The sequence below is a fragment of the Hylobates moloch genome, unplaced genomic scaffold (genome assembly GCF_009828535.3).
Source record: "Hylobates moloch isolate HMO894 unplaced genomic scaffold, HMol_V3 SCAFFOLD_247, whole genome shotgun sequence".
NCBI lineage: Eukaryota > Metazoa > Chordata > Mammalia > Primates > Hylobatidae > Hylobates > Hylobates moloch.
Window position 1 is genome coordinate 20,903 of NW_026652522.1, and position 19,959 is coordinate 40,861.

Consider the following 19,959-nt stretch of genomic DNA (forward strand, 5'->3'; position numbering starts at 1 on the left):
CGGGTAAGGGTGGCTCCTGGCTGGAGGGGACACGGCGACACAGCTGGGGTGCTGCACCTGGGGAGAAGGGTCAGGACCCCGAAGGTGTGGACTAGCAAAGGCCCCACATCCAGGCCTGGGAGAGGCAGCCTGGCCCTCAGGAGGCTGGGGTTTGGGTGTGGGGCATACACAGCAGGCACTGGGGGCTGAAGGGCTTGGTGGGCCCGTGCTCACTCGGTCTCAGATGAGATCGGGTCATGTCCCCGCCAAGCCTCAGCACGCTTCTGTCCTCTAAGACTCGGATGGACACGGGCCCTGACCTTGATCCCTGAGCCCACACAGCCTGCACACACCCACCCCCTATGAGGATGCCTCCCTGCATCCACACCCCACCCCCGGGGCTGGGGAGGCATCCACATCTCTGCCCTGCATCTGCTGAGCCTCCAGGGCCCCTTCCCACTGCACAAACCTTGGGCCCTGCTTCCACTCAGCCCAGCCCCACTCTGGGGCAGCCCATGGCTCCAGGGCCCCAGGGCTCAAATCTCAGCCCTGCCCCTTATCCGCGCAAAGGTAGGAGAGCCAACAGCAGAGCAGGACGGGCCTCACCCCACACCCAGGCCTGTGCTAGGCGCTCCTCACTGCTGTCCCTGTCCCTAACCCTAACACATACTCAGACCCAGGGCAGAGGTGCTGGCACCAGGGGCCTGAAGGCAAGGCACTAAGGGTACGGGTGAGGGAGGACGGCCCCGCACAGCTGGGATGGAGACCGCTCGGCGGCCCATGGGCCTCCAAGTCACTCCCAGGGCAGCCTCCCAGTCCCCTGGAGCCACAGGAGCCAGCTGTGGACAGGCACATCTGGTGACAGAGCTGGCGGTGGCTCACCCCACCTGGGACCTGGTCCCCGGACCTGTGCAGCCTGGAAGAATCCAAAGAGGGCGGGCAGGTGGGCACAGGAGTGCCCAGGGGCCCAGGCAGGTGGTGCAGGTGCGCAGGCCAGGGGCTAGGCTGGGAGGCTGTGGGCCTGGAGCCTGGCTGCCCCCTTGCTGGGTGCTGTCACAGGGCGTCCTCCAAGGCCACAGCATCACTAGAACCTTGAGGCCTCGCGCCACCTGGGCTTGCAGGAGGGCCTGGGTCGGCTTCTTAGCCACAGTGGCCTGGGTAGAGGGCAGCCGGGGCCTGGCTGACCTGGGAGCACTCATGGGGAACCGGGAGAGCACAGGTCCCATCTGTGTGCTGGAAAGACCCCGGTGCGAGGACAGAGGGGGTGGGCAGCCCTAGCCCCAACCTGGCTGGGAGGCAGGAGAGTGCACTGCGGGCCAGCAAACAGGGCCCCACGCTAAGCTCTGCCCTGCATGCACTAGGACCCTCCCAGACCCTCCCCTGTGAGCGGGTGCTGGCAAACGCAGGACGAGCAGCACCACCAGCTACTCGGACTCTTCTGGAATGAGACCCCCACGCAGCTCCCACAGGGGGACGCCACAGTTGAGGCTCTCAGGGCCTTGTTGATCCTTTTAGTGCAGGAGAGACCAGTCAGCTGGGCCAGGCCACCACGCAGCCTGACAAGGCTGGACTCACTCAACAGAGGCCGACCCCATGAGCAGAGGACTCAAGGCCAGGCAGGGCCCAGGGCCGGCACTTGACGGGGAGACCGTGACAGGGTGGGGGGCGGCCAAGCAGGCAGCGTCCCCCGACCCTCGACACCTGCGGGAACTGCTGGCCCAAGGGAGAGCCCGGCCTGGCCTTGGTCTCCGCCTCCCAGGACCCTGCCCAACTCCCTGTGCTGTGGGGCTGGGGAGCCAAGGCCAGGGTCCTCGAGGCTCTCACTGGCCAGAGGGCGACACGGGACACCAGAGAGTACACTGAGAGTTCAGATCGTTTCATTGAAAACCAGCCCAGGCCATGCCCGGTGGGATCCTGCACACGCTGGGCCACGTCGCCCACCGCTCTGCAGCAGGGCTGTGGCCCAGAAGGTGAATGAGGGCTTCGGAGACGGCCCCCGATGCCAGCAGCCGGCCTGGAGCCACCCCAGGGCTCCGAGTATCGCTCCTGGGCCTGCCTGGCCTCAGGGCTCGGCGCCCTCACCTCCTGGGACACACCAGCAATGCCCACGCTTCCTGGGCTTCGCCTCGAGGATCCCCGGGGCCGGGCCGGGCCGGGGCTTGGAGGGAGGTCGGCTGCCACACCTCACATCACGGCCTCCATATGCAGGGTCCTCAGGGCCTCGGAGATCTGTGCGCTGGGGTCCATCTGGCCGTACATGCCCACCAGGAAGGCCCGGTGCAGCAGCACAGCCGCGTGCTCTGTGGGGGAGACGGGGCCCTGCATATCACGCTGGCCACAACATCCTGGTCGCAGTGACCAGACCTCGGGACTCCCAAGAGCCAGCTCTCGGGAGACGCGCCTCTGGACTCCCCGAGGGCTGCCAGGGCCCCGGGCGGGGAACCAGTCCTCACCTTGGCACAGGAGAGTGTACTCGGGCAGGTTCCTGAGGGCCGTCTGCACCATCTCAAAGTCCTGGCTGCCCAGGCAGTACATGAACGTGGGCAGGAAATCCGCTGCGATGCTGAAAGAGCCACGCGCTTCAGTGGGAACCTCCGCCCCGTGCCCACGCCAGACCCCTCCCCGCCGACAGGGGCGCTGAGCCGCCTGGAAGCCTGGTTTGGCCACCAGGCGGGTCAAGCGGTGACCTGGGTTAGCAGGGCCCGGCGGTGGCGGCGGGACAGAGGCCGGCGGTGGCCTCACCTGGGGCTGTTCTGGATGGAGCGCAGGGCCAGGCTGAAGGCGAGGTTGCGGCAACACTCCTCGGCCGAGCACATCAGCCGCTGCAGGTTGGTCTGATGGGAGGAATGGTGGGAGTTGTGTGACCAGGGAGTCCAGCCCCCATCTAGGCCCCTTCACCTCTTGGTCTTGTGATGGTTGGTGGCAATGGCAGGGACCCTAGGCTCCTATCCAGAAGGCAGGACGCATGTGCCATTGGCCAGTCCCAGCGCAGGGCTGAAGGTGGGCCTGCCCTGGCGGCGGCTCGACTGTGAATACCTGGGCTGGGGCCCCACCCAAAGCCCGGCCTCAGAGGACTCCCTGGGGCTCAGCGCGGGCACCCCGTGTTGGGGCGGCCTCGGAGGGCTCCCTGGGGCTCAGCGCGGGCACCCCATGTTGAGGCGGTGGCCCTGCGGGGTTCTCCACGGGAGCGGCTCCTCCCAGCTCTCCCTCAGCCGCATCCAGCTCACCGAGAAGCAGCCCAGGACCTTGGGTCTCCGCCGGGACATCTCGTCTATGTCATTCAGAGCCTCCAGCAGATCTGACACAGAGACGGCCAGGCCAGAGCTGAAGGGCCAGGCAGATCTCTGCCCACCCCACCCCAGCCACCCAGAGGGGGCAAGGCCCGAGCACCACAGGACAGAAAGCACTGGAAAGCATGAGCCCAGGGATGCCCCGGGCAGTCACCTGCCCCAAGCTCCGCAAATGCCCGGCCCTGCCCCTACCAGTGGCCTCCAAGTAGAGAGAGGGGTTGACCCCTCATGGCAGCCCCAAATCCAGGGTGCTCTCAGCAGCAAGTGTCCCCATGGCCCGACTCCATCCAGGCCGCCCAGCCTTAGCTGTCCTCTGACGATGGCCACTGGCCCTGCCCACCCTCTGGCCCTGCCCACCCTCTGGTCCTGCCCACCCTCTGGTCCTGCCCACCCACCTGACCTCTTCCTGCCGCCCCCCCACCACCTTAGGGGGCTGCCCTGCTTTTTGCTGTGTCTGAAGCAGAGCAGCCACCTCCAGCTCCCCTGCGCCCCTGAGTTTCTAAGGCCCTCTCTGGGGGTGCTCCCCACTGTGAGGAACGGCCCACCCACCCACAGCCCAGCATGGGCTGGGCTCACGCCAAAGTCAGTGCCCAGATGGCTGCTGCCCGCAGCCCCATGGGACCCAGGGCGCCAACCTGGCGCTGAACTCGATGGGTGAAGCAGGGCCTGACTCACCCTCCACCGTTTGGCCCCGGGAAAGCCGCTTCATGTAGGGTGCCATCTCGGCCGCGGTCAGAGGGGTGAACAGGGAGACGCTGACCAGGGGTAGGGAGCCGGCTGAGCTCTCCTCTGGAAGACAGCGGCAGTGCTGCAGGAGGGCAGGAGGGGCAGGACGCGCCACACAGAGGCACCAGGGCCTGCCCTCCCGAGAGCACAGCGGCCACTGTCCAGGCTCCCAAGGTGCCCGCACACAGCAACGCTCCACAAATGGGGTGGAGCCAGGAGCCGGGAGCTGCCTTTGGATCCGGCCATGCACCTCTGCGAGTCTCTCCCTGCTGGGTTTCTCGCAATGTGGGCCAGGACCCACTGGGCACAAGACAGGATGGACCCTTGGGACCCGGGCCTAGCACTCTTCCGACGGCACAGGAGAGGCGTGCTGCGGTGCCGTGTCACCTCAGGCAGGGAAAAACCAAGGACAAGCCCTGCCCAGTAGGACCAGGGGAGGCTTCCTGGGGAGGGACATCTGGGACAAGCGCTGGTGGATGGTGGATGTGCTGGGGGCGGGGGGGTGGGGAGAGCCATGTGCTGGGGCGGGGGGGTGGGGACGGCCATGTGCCGGGGCGGGGCCATGTGCCGGGGCGGGGCCATGTGCCGGGGGCGGGTGTGCTGATGCTCTGTCAGGCACCAGTCAGCGCTTCGTCCCCGTGAGGTGGGCCAGGGGCCAGCCAGCAAGGTCCCAGGCTCACAAAGCCCCCATCGGGACGCCTCAGACGGCCCAGGGCTGGTTGTGCAGCCGGGAAAACCAGGCCCTGTAGGACTGCTTCCTGCAGCCCCCGCCAGCCCCACTCACCCTCGCCCTCTTCGTCCAGGCCTCGGTCAGTCCTGTCATCCCTGCTGGGCAGGCTGAGCCCTGCAAGGAGGGATTTCAGCATCACCAGGTCACTGTTGTCGAAGGACAGGTCGCTGGGGAGAGAAGATGCTTTCACCTGGGAGGAAGACACTGGCAGGCAAAAGGCTGGGTCAGGGGTCAAACTAGGGCAGCATGGGAGGGCGTGGACACAGGCACGCAGGAGAGGCCAGGACGCTCAGGGGGAGGGCCGGGCGGGGAGGCCACGTGTGCATGGAACGGGACAGAGAGCTGCAGGGGTGGGTTCAGACAGCTCCCGCACAGGGTGGGGCGGCCTCTGCGCCCTGGGATGAGCACCACGTTCAGCAGCCCTCCCCCGCCTTCCCAGGAACACCCTCCAGACCCCGCTGGACCGTCGCCGGAGGCCCGAGGCTTCCCTGCAGCCCGTGGGCACTCACTGGAGTGGGTCGGCGTGCTTCTGCAGGAAGGAGATGGCTGCTGGGGCATTGTAGGTAATGTACTTATGGATGAACTGCACAAACTTGTTGATGAAGGTAGCCAGGTGGCGGGAGGACTTCCTGTAATTCTGCAAAGCAGAAGCGGCACCCTCGAGCTGCTCTGCCCCGTGGGGCCAAAACAGACCCTGTGCTCCCATCTGCTCCCAGAGCCTCAGGGCACAGACCCCACCGCTAACGAGCCCCCTCTGCCAACCACTGGGGCGTCACGGGCCCGAGGGTGGCCGGCATGGCCTGTCAGGGTGTGGACACAGCCGTCTGGGGCACGTGCCCAGATGGATGAGGGGCTCGAGGTGGCACAAGCAACACGCAGAGAGTAGCACAGAGGGTCTGGGCTAGGATTCTGAAGGACATATAGGCCCCTCAGGCACATGAGGGGCAGCAGGCAGGGACTTCCCAGGCGGGGAGCTGGTCCCCAGGCCAGGTGGCCTGGCCTGGGCCCTGGCTGCAGAGGTCCTCCCAGTCCCTCCCCGGGTGGATGAGGCAGGCCCGGGCCAGGGCGGAGGGAGTGGAAGGGAGCGCGAGGGCAGGCGGCGGGAGCACACACCAGCAGCAGGCGGATGAAGGACAGCAGGCAGTCCCACAGCGCCCCCTGGTGCTCGCTGCGGAACACGTGGGGCTGCAGCAGCTCCAGCAGGCCCAGCACGTGCAGGAAGCAGCTCAGGTGGTTCTGCTGCCGGAACTCCTGGAAGTTGAGGTGGGTGCGGCCGTGCAGGAGCGCCGCGATCATGGGCAGATGCCTGTGGGCGCAGTGAGGGCCCAGTCAGCCCTGGCCAGCCGGCTCACCTGGCGCACGTCCCCAGGAAGGCCCCACTGCCTGCCCCGAGAGCCAGACCCCGTGCTGCCCCCCAACACTATCCCCTGCCCTAGGAGGTGGGGATGAGATCGCCTCTTTCTGAGGCCCACCCAGCTCCTCCCACCTGAGGCCCAGTTCAGGCCTCTGACTTCCCTCTGTCAACCTCAGCCCATGGGAACATGCTTTTTTTTGTTGTTTTTTGTTTGAAACGGAGTTTCGCTCTTGTTGCCCAGGCTGGAGAGCTGCAGACACCCCTGGTTAAACCAGCGTCTGGCGAAGACGGGGCTTCTGGGACAGCACCTGAGCAGCAGCAGCGGGTGCGCCACCGCCAGCTTCCGGCAGGCCATGCTGGCATCCGCCCCTCGGTTCTCTGATGCCCGGGAGTCGCTCGTGTCCGCAAGGAGCGTGATGAAGCGGTGGATGAGTCCGTCCAGCTGCAGGGAGGGGCGCTCTGAGGCTGGGGCTGCTGGCTCCCCTCACTTGCCCGCCCACACTCAGCCTGTGGCCGCCAGCTGTGGCCGCGATCCACCACGTGGCACGCCATGAGCAGAGGAACTGGCTCCTTATGGCTCCCACGAGCACCTCGGGAGGGCAGGCAGGCCACAGCCAGCCTCTGGGAAAACCCCACACAGAATAAAAGCAAAGCTCAAAAATGATACGATGAGCAGGAAACAAGCCAAAACTACACATCGGCCAGGCGGGCGTGGTGGCTCACGCCTGTCATCCCAGCACTCTGTGAGGCCGAAGCAGGAAGATCACCAGAGCCCAGGAGTTCAAGACTAGCCCGGGCAACATGGCAAGACCCCATCTCTATTTTTAAAAATACAAAAAGGTTAACTGGGTGTGGTGGCATGTGCCTGTGGTCCCAGCTACTCAGGAGGCTGAGGTGGGAGGATCACTTGAGCACAGGAGGTTGAGGCTGCAGTGAGCTATGATGGTGCCGCTGCACTCCAGCCTTGGCAACAGACACCCTGCCTCAAAAAACCCCCCGCAAAACTGCACATCAAGTGTGATTTCAATGAATAAAATGACATATAAGTGAAAAAAGCCGCAAGCAAAAATGATTAGAAAAAGTCAGCTGCCCTCTGTGGTACCAGCAGAAGACAGGCTGCAGGTTCCGGCCAGCGGTGGGGAAGCGGGTATGGGAGGCCCAGCCCTCCCCACCAGGGTCACTGGAGAGGAGCAGACGCAGCCGTCCACCAAGACCCCATGCACGAGTCCCCAGCAGCTGTCACTGCCCCAAACTGAACATGACCCCATGTCCACCAGCAGATGAACAGATAAACTAACGGCCGATCCACACAATGGCAGGACACTCCGTGCCCACACCACCACGACTCTCCAGACTGTGAACAGAGCACCTGCAGGCTCCCTCGGTATAAAACTCAATGCAGACAAACCCACAGGGCCACAGGGCGGCGCGGACCAGGAAGGGGCAAGAGGGGAAGCCGGCGATGGCCATGCACACTGTGGCCTCCGCCCTCCCTCCCTGCCTGGCCAGGGCACCTGGGATGGCGGCGGGGAGCAGCAGAGTTGTGCCCTCACCTTGCAGACGCTGCTGCTGGCGGCCCCTTCGCTGTGCAGTAGGACCTCAGGCACGGGCACCCGCAGCTCCGGCCGCTGTAGGTAGAGCTGCAGGAGGAGGTCTCGGCAGCGCCTGCCCAGCACACTGAAAGAGATGGAGCAGGGCTCACCAGGCGGACGGGGCCCCAGTGACAGGGGTGGGCGGACGGGACCAGGCGTGATGGGAACCCACCCAGGGCTGGGCCTCGACCCCCTCCATGGCTCACTCCCAGGCAGCATCTGGGGCCGGGGGGCCTGAGCACCTGTCTCCCCACTGCTGGATGCAGCCTGACAGGTGCTCCGTCACCTTCCTGACACTCTCATCGTCCCCACGGCAGCAGCTGAGCAGCAGGGGCAGCCGGGCCTGGATGAGGCTGCAGGCGGCTGCGTCCCCGTCCTGGCTCCGTGTCTCCGCCTCGGCCAGGATCAGCTCCACCAGGCTGATGAGCTCTGGGCCCTGGACCCGCAGCACCAGCTCCTCCCGCCGCTTCTGTAACAGGTGCCTGCATCAGCCCCGGCGCACCACCCCCTCTCCCAGATGGGCCATCCCCTCTCCCGGATGGGCCACCCTCCCAAGACCTGCCTGTGGGGTGCGCTGGTCCCGCCCCTGCCAGATTCGAGGAACGTGGATGCAGGCCCAGAGGAAGTCCAGAGAGGCGGAGGGGTCGAACCTGTGGGGAGGCACGGGTTCCACTGAGTATGAGGTGTCTCGTCTCCGCATGGGAGATACCAGTCAGAGCCGGCGCTGGGAGAGTTCTGGTGAAGGCCAGCGTGCCGCGGTCCAGGTTGGGGACAGGGAGGCGCCCACCTCTGCTCCCGGCTCTTGCCCAGCAGGACTCGGATGCACTGGTGCAGCGTGGGCCAGCTGGACTGATGCGTGAAGAGGGTCAGAAGGTAGGGGCGGAACGAGGGCACCTGGGCCTGACCTTTGCCCTGGGGAGGGAGGAAGAAGCCCGGATGGCCTCACCTGGGCCAATGGCAGGCTCTGCTGAGGTCAGCTGACAGCTTTCCCAATGAGCCACTCAGAGAGCCGAGACTTGGGGTGCTGCCGGTGACACCGGCCCCGTCATGTGGTGCTGGAGGGCCCCTCCTGGTGGCCGTGCAGCATCTCCCCACCTCTTCCCATGGGAGCCATGCCGCAGAGCGGAGGTGCCCGGGGCTCCATGCAGCCTCTCTGGTGAGGCCATCCCTCCCCTGCGGGGGACCTGGGGAGCCCAGCACCTGCCCTCCCTTCTCCTGGCCACAGCCCCATTCCCTTCAGGAAGATGGAGGCCCCTACATGATCTACAGGATTTGGCAGGGCCGACCCCACCCCATCCACCCACCCTGTCCCCACATCTGGCTGGTCACAGTGCTGGTCCACAGGTGACTATGACCCTGGCCTGGGTTCTGCTAGGGCCAATGGGGGACCTGCCCTTCCTCTGGGTTGCTACAGGGACACATGGCCTGAGAACAGGGGGGCTGCTGGGGCCCCTGCAAGGCTCGCCTAGGCCAAGGCCGCTGCACTTCAGGTCAGGAAGAGCCTTTACCCCGGGGTGGGTCCCCGTGCTGAAGCTGGGTGCCACCCACCTTCCTCCGGGAGAAGAGCAGCCTATGCTGCAGGTCGGGGCAGCTGCTGACCACCTCGGGGTCCAGCATCTCCAGCCAGTCCACCAGGAGGCCTGACGAGGGCCCCAGCCGCACGGCCTCCAGGCTGCAGGGAGAAGGTGGCTCAGGGAGGGGCAGTGCCGCCCACCCACCCGCCCCGGCCGTGTGCAGCACCCCAGCTCACCTGCCGCCGTCCGCACCCGGCTTCCCCCCAGCCAGGGGCTCCTCCTCCTGCAGCAGCAGGGAGCTCACCACCACAACGGGCTTACAGGCTGGAAACGGGGAGGCGGCGTCCGCAGTGGCAGAGAAGAGCGCAGTCAGCAGCTCCTCCAGGTGGGGGGACCTCACCTCGATCAGCCCCTGGAGGACTGCGCAAGGGACAGAGAGACATGTGGGTCACTCCCAGGTCGGGGGGGCTGCTGAGTGGATATGGGCTAGCCATGGTGGGGTGTGGGGTGAGCGTGTGTGGGACACAAGAGCAGAGCCCAGCTGGGGCCAGAGAGTGCGGCCGGGAACGGAGAGTGCGGCCGGGGTTGGAGAGTGCAGCAGGGGCGGGAGAGTGCGGCCGGGGCCAGGGCTCACTTTGCTGGGTGCAGCAGTGATTGGGGGCCCCCCAAGGAGGAAGCTCCAACTCATTCTCAAGAGGCCCCGCCCTGGACCATCTGGGAGGGGACCTCTGTGGGCACTTCCCGGGGACAGTGCTGAGCGGCCACTGTCCGCCCCCCACTGGTCAGCAAGAAGGAGCCTCAGGTTTGGGTCTTCCCAGGGCCCCAGTGGCCCAAGGGGACGGGGCCAGGACGGTACCTTTGCTGATCAGCTCCGGCTCCACGCTGCACTGCTCCCCAGACCTTAGGGTGGCGATGACGGCACGGACGGTGGAGCTGACCGCCTCCAGGTCCTGACGGAAGGCCAGGGCCTCGGCCAGGCGCAGGAGCCCCCCTCGCACTGCGGGAGGTCTGTGTGAGTGCCCTGTGGCTGCAGCCCTCACCCCTATCGGTGTACCCCATCCAGGGAGGCCCCACGGTAGAAGGGCTCCCCTGGGTCCACGTGAGTACCCACCCCCCAAGCCACTCCCCGGGCCTCGGGGTGCCAGGCAGCTTGGCCACTCCGTGTGAGCCCCCATCCAGTGCCCCCCAGCCATCTGCCAGCCTGGCGCAGTCCTCACCGTCGCTGAGCCTGCGCCCAGCCGAGGCCTGGCTGGCAAGCATCCTGAGCTGTGACCGCAGGGGCCCACCCTCCACGCCGGGGCTGTCCAGCCACTGCAGCATCTGCAGGAGCACCTTCAGGAAGAGCGAGGAGAAGCCGGTGTCCTGCGGCACACAGCGCTGCGGGGACAAAGTGGCACGTGGCTACCCTGGCAGACGACACACGGGGACCCGGCACCCGAGGCCCAGAGCAGGGGCCATGAGGCTGCTGAGACCTGCCGCGACCGGCACTTGGGGCCTGGGCCAACCTCATCCCACCTCCTGCCTGAAATGGTGCCTCCTCTGCACGGGCCCAGACGACCTCACAGACACCCTTTCAAAACCCCCCCAGCTGGTGAGGGCTCCCACGCGGTTCAAAGCAAAAAATATACACAAACACACAAGTAAAACACAGTCCCAGGCACCAGCAGGTGGGGAAAGCAAGGCAGGAGCGCCGAGCCTGGGTGGTGCGAACAGGCGGACGCCGCACCGCCCCCACCTCCCGTCCTGGGGGAATGTTCACTGAAAAAAGGGGACCCTGCCACCGCTCCCTGGGGCACTGTCCTTTCTCACTTAGAAACCGAGACCCAAGACCCACAGAGGAGCAGTCACAGGACACCCGGGCCATCCTGCGGGAGGCAGAGCCCTCAATGCCCTCCTCCCTCCTCCCACCCGAGAGGCCCACGCCCGGGCACCTGGTACTGGCAGAGCTGGCGCAGCAGCGGACAGGCCAGGAAGTGGCTGCGGTGCATGGACATCACCAGGGCGCCGCCGTGTGGGGAGCTGAGCAGGGTGGCGAGGGCCTGTAGGACACGCACCGTGATGCCTGGCACCTCGGGGTTGCCCTGGACGACGCGGGCCAGCTCCTGGCCCAGGGCCTGCTGCAGGGCAAGGGCCACGGGTCGGGGACTGGAACTCTGCCACCGAGGGTCCGGGCTGAGCGGGAAGATCTGGAACAGGGAAGGCCAGTGTCAGGAGGAAGCGGAGGAGGAGGAGGAGGAGCGCAGTGGAGAGGCTAAGCGCCTGGTGCAGCTCCGTGCCAGAACCGCGTCCCATCATGTCCCTGTTCATTTGTAGCCCCCACCTTGTGGCCTGAGGGGCCCAGGGCCCTTGAGACCTGTGATGGGGAGCGGTGAGGGACCCCAACACCCAGGAGCTGCCCCAGAGGACGAAGGTGTCCAGAGCCTGCCCAGGGACCACCAGGCTCTCCATCAGGAGGCAGTGAGGCCTGCTGGATCCCCAGCTCCAACAGCCAGACCTTAGGCGAGACCTGTAACCTCAGCTTCTGTACACATCAAACCGGGTGCCCCGTGCAGAGGGGTGTGCAAGGATGGCAGGGAGGGTGCAGGGCGACCCCTTCCCCAATGTTGGCCTGAGCCTCCATCTGAGAGCATGGGGATGTGACGTGAAAGCAGCGTGCCAGGGTCAGGCGGTCACGCGTGTAAAGGCCGCTGTGTATGCGAGGCGGCAGGGGAGGCTGCACACAGGAAGACGGGCAGCAGGTGGAGCCCCACATGCAGCGGCATCGCTACCTGGAGGAACATGCCAGCCAGGTCGTCCTCAGGGCCCAGCACCCGGAGCTGGGTCCCTGCCCGCATCCGGCCCTGGCCTGCGGGCTGCTCCGGGCTGCTCTTCGGTTTGGGTGCCTCTGTGCTGTCTGCAGAGACAGGAGAACCGTCAGTGGCTGGACACTTTCTGACGTGCTGCCAGCGGTGGGAACTGTGCAAGCCGTGGCGAGTCCTGCCCGGGGACTGTCACCCAGGAGGAAGAGCTCAGACCTGGGCTCTGTGCTCCCCAAGGACCCCAGGTCTCGCTCAGGACCACAGGGATCTCAAGATTCTGAACAGGAACCTGCATGCTGGCCGGAGGCAAACGCCGCCCAAAGACCGGCCAAGAGCCTCTGTGGGGGCCCCTCTCAGGTGGCATCAGCAAATGTGCACCGCCCCGTGTGGCTGTGCAGGCCCCGTCCCCTCCCCAGGCTGGGTCTGTGCTGGCCCCACCCCTCCCCAGGCTGGGTCTGTGCTGGCCCCGTCCCCCTCCCCAGGCTGGGTCTGTGCTGGCCCCATCCCCCTCCGCAGGCTGAGTCTCTGTGCTGGCCCCACCCCTCCCCAGGCTGGGTCTCTGTGTTGGCCCCAGCCCCCCACAGGCTGGGTCTGCGTGCGGGCCCATCCCCTCCCCAGTACCTCGGCGGGGTGGCAGGGAGGCTGTGAGCAGGGAGTGGAAAGTCTGGCCTCCGCAGGCGCCTCGCTCATGCTGGACCTCCACCAGGTGGGCCATGTAATCTGCAAACAGTAGTAGGGTCACGCCTGGGCGCGGCCAGGGGCCAGGGAGCAGGTCCTTCCCTCTCCACAGAAACCAGAATTGGGAATGCCCCCACGGTCACCAATGCTTCCCAAGGACTTCAGAAGCTCCTCCCACTGCTCCCTTTCTTCCTTTCCATAGCGCCCCCTGGCTGGCTCCCCCTGACCACCTTTCTCTCCCCGCTTAGACTCCCCACCTGGTGAACCTGAACGAAGACCCTCTGATGTCTGAGTGTCTGCTCTACCACATCAAAGATGGCGTCACCAGGTAGTGTGTACCCAGCGGCCTGGGGGGGGCGGCCTCGGCTTTTGGGGTGTGGCTGCCAAGGGTTGGCCACATTGGCGTCTCCCTTCCCTGGTGGTCCCTGGAGATACCTCAGATCTCTAAACAGCTGCCTCCACAGCCCTGCATGCTCTTCTAGGTTCAAGAGAAGTTGGTGAGCGTGCCTGCTCAGTGGCTGTCTTGCCTCCACCTGCCAGTTCGGTTAGGGCGAGACATCCTTGTTTACTGGGGCAGGAGAGTTGGGAAACATAGACCCCCGCATTCTTTTTTTTTTTTTTTTTTTTTTTTTGAGACGGAGTCTCACTCTGTCGCCCAGGCTGGAGTGCAGTGGCGCAATCTCGGCTCACTGCAAGCTCCGCCTCCCGGGTTCACGCCATTCTCCTGCCTCAGCCTCTCCGAGTAGCTGGGACTACAGGCGCCCGCCACCACGCCCGGCTAATTTTTTTGTATTTTTAGTAGAGACGGGGTTTCACCGTGGTCTCGATCTCCTGACCTCGTGATCCGCCCGCCTCGGCCTCCCAAAGTGCTGGGATTACAAGCGTGAGCCACCGCACCCGGCCTAATTTTTGTATTTTTAGTAGAGACGGTGTTTCACCATGTTGGCCAGGCTGGTCTCAAACTCCTGACCTCAGGTGATTCACCCGCCTCGGCCTCCCAAACGGTTAGCATCACAGGTGTGAGCCACCGTGCCCAGCCAATCATTGTATTCATTTTTGAAAGTATTTATGGAAGGCCCGCTGTGTAGAATGCATTTTGTTATGTATTTGGATGACACAAAGGCCTATAATATACATAAGTAAAATCCTACAAGGCCTGGCCCTGTCCCTCTCCTACCTCCTTTCTAGCACTCTCGGCCTCCCAACAAATTGCTTATGGTTCTCTGCAGACCCCACACTGTGTCCTACCTTTGTGCCTTTCCTCTTCCTGGAAGATCCTCCACACCTCACAGCCCCCTTCTACTGGCTGGCTCCTACTCACCGGTGAGTCTCAGCTTAGCTGCTGTAGCCTCAGGAGGCCTTGACTCTCTCAGACTGGGTTAAGAATCTCCCTTCCTCCCTCCCTCTCTCCCTCCCTCCCTCCCTCCCTTCCTTCCTTCCTTCCTCCCTCCCTTCCTCCCTTCCTTCCTTCCTTCCTCCCTTCCTTCTTTCCTCCTTTCCTCCTTTCCTCCTTTCCATTCCTTTCCTCCTTTCCGTTCCTTTCCTTCCTTATTTTTCTTTATTATTATTATTACTTTTTTTTGAGATGGAGTCTTGCTCTTGTTGCCCAGGCTGGAGTGCAATGACACCATCTTGGCTCCCTGCAACCTCTGCCTCCCGAGTTCAAGCGATTCTCCTGCCTCAGCCTCCCAAGTAGCTGGGATTACAGGTGTGCGGCACCACACCTGGCTACTTTTGAATTTTTAGTAGAGATGAGGTTTCTCCATATTGGTCAGGCTGGTCTTGAACTCCTGACCTCAGGTGATCCGCCTGCCTGCAGCCTCCCATAGTGCTGGGATTATAGGCGTGAGCCACCGTGCCTGGTCACTTTTCCTTTCTTTCTACAGGGTCTTGCTCTGTTGCCCAGGCTTTAGTGCAGTGGTGTGATCACAGCTCACTGCAGCCTTGATCCCCAGGGCTCAAGCAATCCTCCCACCTCAGCCTCTTCAGTAGCTGGGGCTACAGGTACATGCCACTACACCTCATGAATTTTTTTAATTTTTAATTTTATTTTTTGGTAGAGACAGGGTCTCACTATGTGTTGTGGACCTCAGGTGATCCACCCGTGTCGGCCTCCCAAAGTGCTGGAATTACAGGCATGAGCCACCGCGCCCAGCCTGGCATTTATTCTTGATTAAAATTTGTCAGCAAACTAGGCGCAGAAGGGAGAACTTCCTCAGCCTGGTAAAAACCTATAGCTAACGCTAACATCATACGTAATAGAGAAAGGTTGAATGCTTTCCCCCGAAGATCAGCGATGAGGAAAGGATGTCCATTCTCATTATTTCTAGTCAACATTATACTGGAGGTTCCGGCCCATGAAATAAGGGAGAAAATTTTAAAATACCCATATTGGAAAGAAAAGAGTATAACTGTATTAGCAGACAATGTAATCACTTACATAGACAATTCAATGAAGCCTATAAGAAAGCTAATTGTGATTTAGCAAGGTTGCAGAATTCAAGATCCATGTACAAAAATAAAATACATTTCTCTATATTAGCAACTAACAATCAGAAATGGAAATTTTAAAAATGACATATACAATAGCAACAAAATGAATGAAATATATAGAGATAAATATGGAAAAAAGTGTGTGAGGCTCATATACTAAAAACTATGAAATATTGCTGAGATAAATTCAAGAAGACTCAAGTAGATAGGATGACATTCATGAGTTAGAAGGCTCATTATTAAAATATCAACTATCTCCAAATTGATCTACAGATTTAATAAAATTCCAATCAAGCAGGGTGTAGTGGCTCACACCTGTAATCGAAGCACTTTGGGAGGCCAAGGTGGGAGGATCGCTTGAGCCCAGGAATTTGAGACCAGCCTGGGGAACAACATAATGAGACGCCGTCTCTACAGAAAATAAAAAAAAATTAACCAGGCGCGGTAGTGGATGCTTGTGGTTCCAGCTACTTGGGAAGCTAAGGTGGGAGAGTCACTTGAGCTCAGCAGGTCGAGTCTGCAGTGAGCCATGATCATGCCACTGCACTCCAGCCTGAGTGACAGAGTAAGATCCTTTCTAAAAAAAAAAATTCTGATCAAAATCCCAGCAGCAGTCTTTTTGGTAGAAATTGACAAGCTGATTCTAAAATTCATATGGAAGTCACATGGAAACGCCAAAGACTTAGAATGACCAAAATAACTTAAAAAAACATAAAACAAAAAACATGAGAGTTAACAATACTGATTTAAAGATTTATTATAAAGCTACAGTCGTCAGGACAGTATGATATTAACATTAAAACAGACAAATGCATCAGTAGAACAGAAAAAAGCACAGAAATAGAACCACACAAATATGAAAAACGGATTTTTTATACATGAGAAAAGGCAGTTCAGTGGTGAAAGTAAAGTCTTTTCGGCAAATAAGACTAAAACAATCTGATACCTTTATATGAAAAAAATGAACTTGTATCCATACTTGCACCATATACAAAAGTTAAAATGAATCACAGACCTAAATGTAAAACATAAGACTGTAACACTTTTAGAGGAAAATCTTTGTGACCCTAGGTTAGGTAAAGATTTTTTAGATACCACACCAAAAGCATAATCCATGAGAGAATAAAAATAATAAATTAGACTTCATCAAAATTAAGAACTTCTCTTTGAAAAGCACTGTTAATAATAAAATAAGCCATCGAGGAGAAAAAAATTGCCAATCATTATCTGAAAAAGCACTTGTACCCAACATACATACAAAGAACTCTCAAACTCAGCAATAGAAAACTTAACACAATTTTTTCTTGTCTTTTCTTTTTGTCTTTCTGGAAACAGGGTCTCGCTCTGTCGCCCAGGCCGGAGTGCAGTGGTGTGATCATAGCTCACTGTAACCTCAAACTCTTGGGGCTCAAGTGATATTCCTGCCTCAGCCTCCTAAGCAGCTGGAACTACAGGTACAGACCGCCATGCCTGGCTATTTGTGTGTGTGTATAGAGTCATGGTCTTGCCATGTTGCCCAGGCTGGTTTCCAACTCCTGGGCTCGAGCAATCCTCTCACCTTGGCCTCCCAAAGTGCTGGAATTACAGGTGAGAGCCGCTGTGCATGGCCAACAATCCAATTTTTTAAAAGGGCAAAAGATTTAAACAGAAAATTCACCAAAGATACATGGAGGGCAAATAAGCACATTAAAAGATGCTCAACATGGGCTGAATGTGGTGGCTCATGCCTATAAATCCCAGCACTCTGAGAGGCTGAGGGGGGAAAACTGCTTGAGGCCAGGAGTTCAAGACCAGCCTGGGCAACACAGAGAGACCTCATCTCTACAAAAAAAAAATTTAAAAATTAACCAGGTGTGGTGGCATGCACCTATCGTCCAGCTGAGGTGGGAGGATCACTTGAGCACAGGAGTTTGAGGCTGCAGTGAGCCATGACTGCGCCACTGCACTCTAGCCTGGGTGACAGAGCAAGACCCTGTCTCGAGAAAAAGATATATATGTGAGGTTTGCAGCTAGGCGCAGTGGCTCATGCCAGTAATCCCAGCACTTTGGGAGGCCAAGGCAAGTGGATCCCTTGAGCCCAGGAGTTCAGGACCAACCTTGGCAACACAGAGAAACCTCATCTCTCCCAAAAGTACAAAAATTAGCCAGTTTCAAAACCTGGTCTGAAAATAAATAAATAGATTAAATAGATTAAAATTTAAAAATAAAATTAAAAAAAATTTAAAGGCCAGGCGTGGTGGCTCGCACCTGTAATTTCAGCACTTTGGGAAGCCAAGGAGGGCAGATCACTTGAGCCCAAGAATTCGAGACCAGCCTGGCCAACGTGGCGAAATCTCATCTCTACTAAAAATATAAAAAATTCGCCGGGTGTGGTGGTGCATGCCTGTAATCCCCGCTACTTGGGAGGCTGAGGCAGAAGAATCGCTTGAACCTGGGAGGTGGAGGTTGCAGTGGGCTGAGATCACACCACTGCACTAAAGCCTGGGCAACAGAGCAAGACTCTGTCTGAACACACACACACACACACACACACATATATATGTGCATACATAGGTGTGTGTGTATGTGTATATATACACATACACACACATATATGTGAGGTTCATATAAAGGCCAGGCGTGGTGGCTCACACCTGTAATTTCAGCACTTTGGGAAGCCAAGGAGGGCAGATCACTTGAGCCCAAGAATTCGAGACCAGCCTGGCCAACGTGGCGAAATCTCATCTCTACTAAAAATATAAAAAATTCGCCGGGTGTGGTGGTGCATGCCTGTCATCCCCGCTACTTGGGAGGCTGAGGCAGAAGAACCGCTTGAACCTGGGAGGTGGAGGTTGCAGTGGGCTGAGATCACACCACTGCACTAAAGCCTGGGCAACAGAGCAAGACTCTGTCTGAACACACACACACACACACACACACACATATATATATATATATGCATACATAGGTGTGTGTGTATGTGTATATATACACATACACACACATATATGTGAGGTTCATATCAATCACAAGAGCTTACCATCTTCAATGGCATTTTGGATAGCACGAAGTCCGTCTCTTTTGGCATCCTTGACTTGTGTGAGAGTATGCATATTTGGTCCTTTAACCAACAAGGTAACAGAGCGAGGGTTAACACACTCCTCGATGATAAAAGTGAACTTTTCTTCACTCTAAAGGGTGGCACAAAAATAAATAACTTTAATATTTAATGTCATCATAAAATCAACAATTTATACTAGAATACAATCTTCGTTTGAATTTTTCTTATCAAGCATAACTAAAGATATGTTTAAAAGGAGTTAAGTTATATCTGAACTCTGAACAAACATTTAGGTAAACAAACTGTAAAATCTGTTCCGTGAATTAGATCTCAAAACACAAAACATGAAATAAAAAGTCAAGTAGTATTTTTCTTTAAAAAAAGGAGCTTAGTATTCACTTTATAACCACTATTCACAGAAATACTCACTAATGTCTACTCAGACACAAGACCAGCATGTCCCAAGCAATCTACAGTGAGATCTTCAAAAGAAGATCTGCGGAGCCCTCACCAGAATCACCCTTAATGAAGAGTCACAGGGAGAAGACGTCCATACACGCATGACGAGACAGGCCTGGAACAGAGCCTTCCTGCACAGCCTCAGAAAGGACCCACCCTGCTGACACCTTGATCTTGGACCCATGGCCTCCAGTACTGCGAGATGGTAACATTCTGTTTTTGAAGGTGCCCAGTCTGTGGTACTGTAAAACAGCCCTAGGAAACGAACACAGCCTGTTAGCCCACAGATGGTGGAGAGATGGAATGCTCAGTGGAGCTCCAGGCTTACTGTCTACAGCTCCCAAAGTGTGCTACTGGACCCTTGGATGGGTGTAGGAATGCACAATAATTTTGGGTGGTGCAGGGTGAATAATTTCAATTGACATAATAATGTGTTTATCTTACTGGGTAAATCAGGGGTCCCCACCTGTTAGGAACCAGGCTACACAGCAGGAGGTGAGCAGCCAGCCAGTGAGCAAAGCTTCATCTGTAAAAACAGCTGCTCCCCATCCCTCGCATTACCGCATGAGCTCTGCCACCTGTCAGAGGAGTGGTGCCGTTACAGTCTCATAGAACCCAACTGTGAACTGCGCATGCCAGGGATCTAGGTTGCGTGCTCCTTATGAGAACCTAATGCCTGATGATCTGTGGCTGTCTCCCATCACCTCCTGATGGGACCATGTAGTTGCAGGAAAACAAGCGTAGGGCTCCCACTGAGTCTATATTATGGTGAGTTGTGTAATTATTTCGTTATATATTACAGTGAAATAATAATAGAAATAAAGCACACAATAAATGTAATGGGCTTGAACCATCTCTGCATCATCCCTTCCCCTTCTCCCAGGTCCATGGAAGAGTTGTCTTCAAGAAAACTGCTCTCTGGTGCCAAAAAGTTTGGGGACCGCTGGTGTAAATGTTTCTAAGAATAGTTAAGCAACTTAAGCTTTACATGCTACGAAGAATACAGGTTTAAATGCTAATAAAAATAGGTGCAGATGAAAACACTCTTTCTGTGGTCCAGGGAATCTTAACCATTCTATCAGAAAGACTTGCAGCTTGGAGCTGCAGCTACCCTCCCACATCCTGTCCACTGTAAAGCCCTGCAACACACTCACACACACACATGCACATACATACACATGCATATACTTGCACACATGCACATAAATACATTCACGTGTATATACCTGCACACACACACGCACATACATACACAGGCATATACCTGCACACACATACACACAGACACACACACATGCTGTGCTTC

General features: G+C 58.6%; 1 protein-coding gene and 1 long non-coding RNA gene across 5 annotated transcripts; one reads left to right on the top strand and one right to left on the bottom strand.

The window, feature by feature from the left end:
• Positions 1–1,839: 1,839 nt before the first annotated feature.
• LOC116464169 (integrator complex subunit 1-like) lies at positions 1,840–12,698 on the bottom strand. Its single transcript, XM_032147439.1, has 20 exons — positions 12,605–12,698; positions 11,954–12,078; positions 11,117–11,371; positions 10,403–10,562; positions 10,042–10,182; positions 9,422–9,605; positions 9,220–9,343; positions 8,459–8,583; positions 8,234–8,321; positions 7,914–8,140; positions 7,633–7,756; positions 6,388–6,521; positions 5,839–6,031; positions 5,235–5,362; positions 4,780–4,892; positions 3,945–4,058; positions 3,207–3,277; positions 2,722–2,813; positions 2,433–2,542; positions 1,840–2,279 (listed from the first exon to the last, which is right to left on the bottom strand). The coding sequence occupies exons 1-20, from the start codon at positions 12,696–12,698 to the stop codon at positions 2,164–2,166; spliced, it is 2,718 nt and encodes a 905-aa protein (XP_032003330.1). The 3' UTR covers positions 1,840–2,163.
• A 143-nt stretch (positions 12,699–12,841) lies between these two features.
• LOC116464172 (uncharacterized) lies at positions 12,842–19,950 on the top strand. 4 transcript variants are annotated; one of them, XR_009212183.1, is made up of 6 exons: positions 12,842–12,989; positions 13,891–13,984; positions 14,548–14,665; positions 16,490–16,608; positions 18,638–19,421; positions 19,537–19,950. It is a non-coding gene; the product is annotated as an uncharacterized LOC116464172 (long non-coding RNA). The 4 variants fall into 4 exon arrangements; XR_009212181.1 differs by lacking the exon at positions 14,548–14,665 and having other exon boundaries at positions 13,850–13,984; XR_009212182.1 differs by lacking the exon at positions 14,548–14,665 and having other exon boundaries at positions 18,614–19,421.
• The last annotated feature ends 9 nt before the right edge of the window (positions 19,951–19,959 follow it).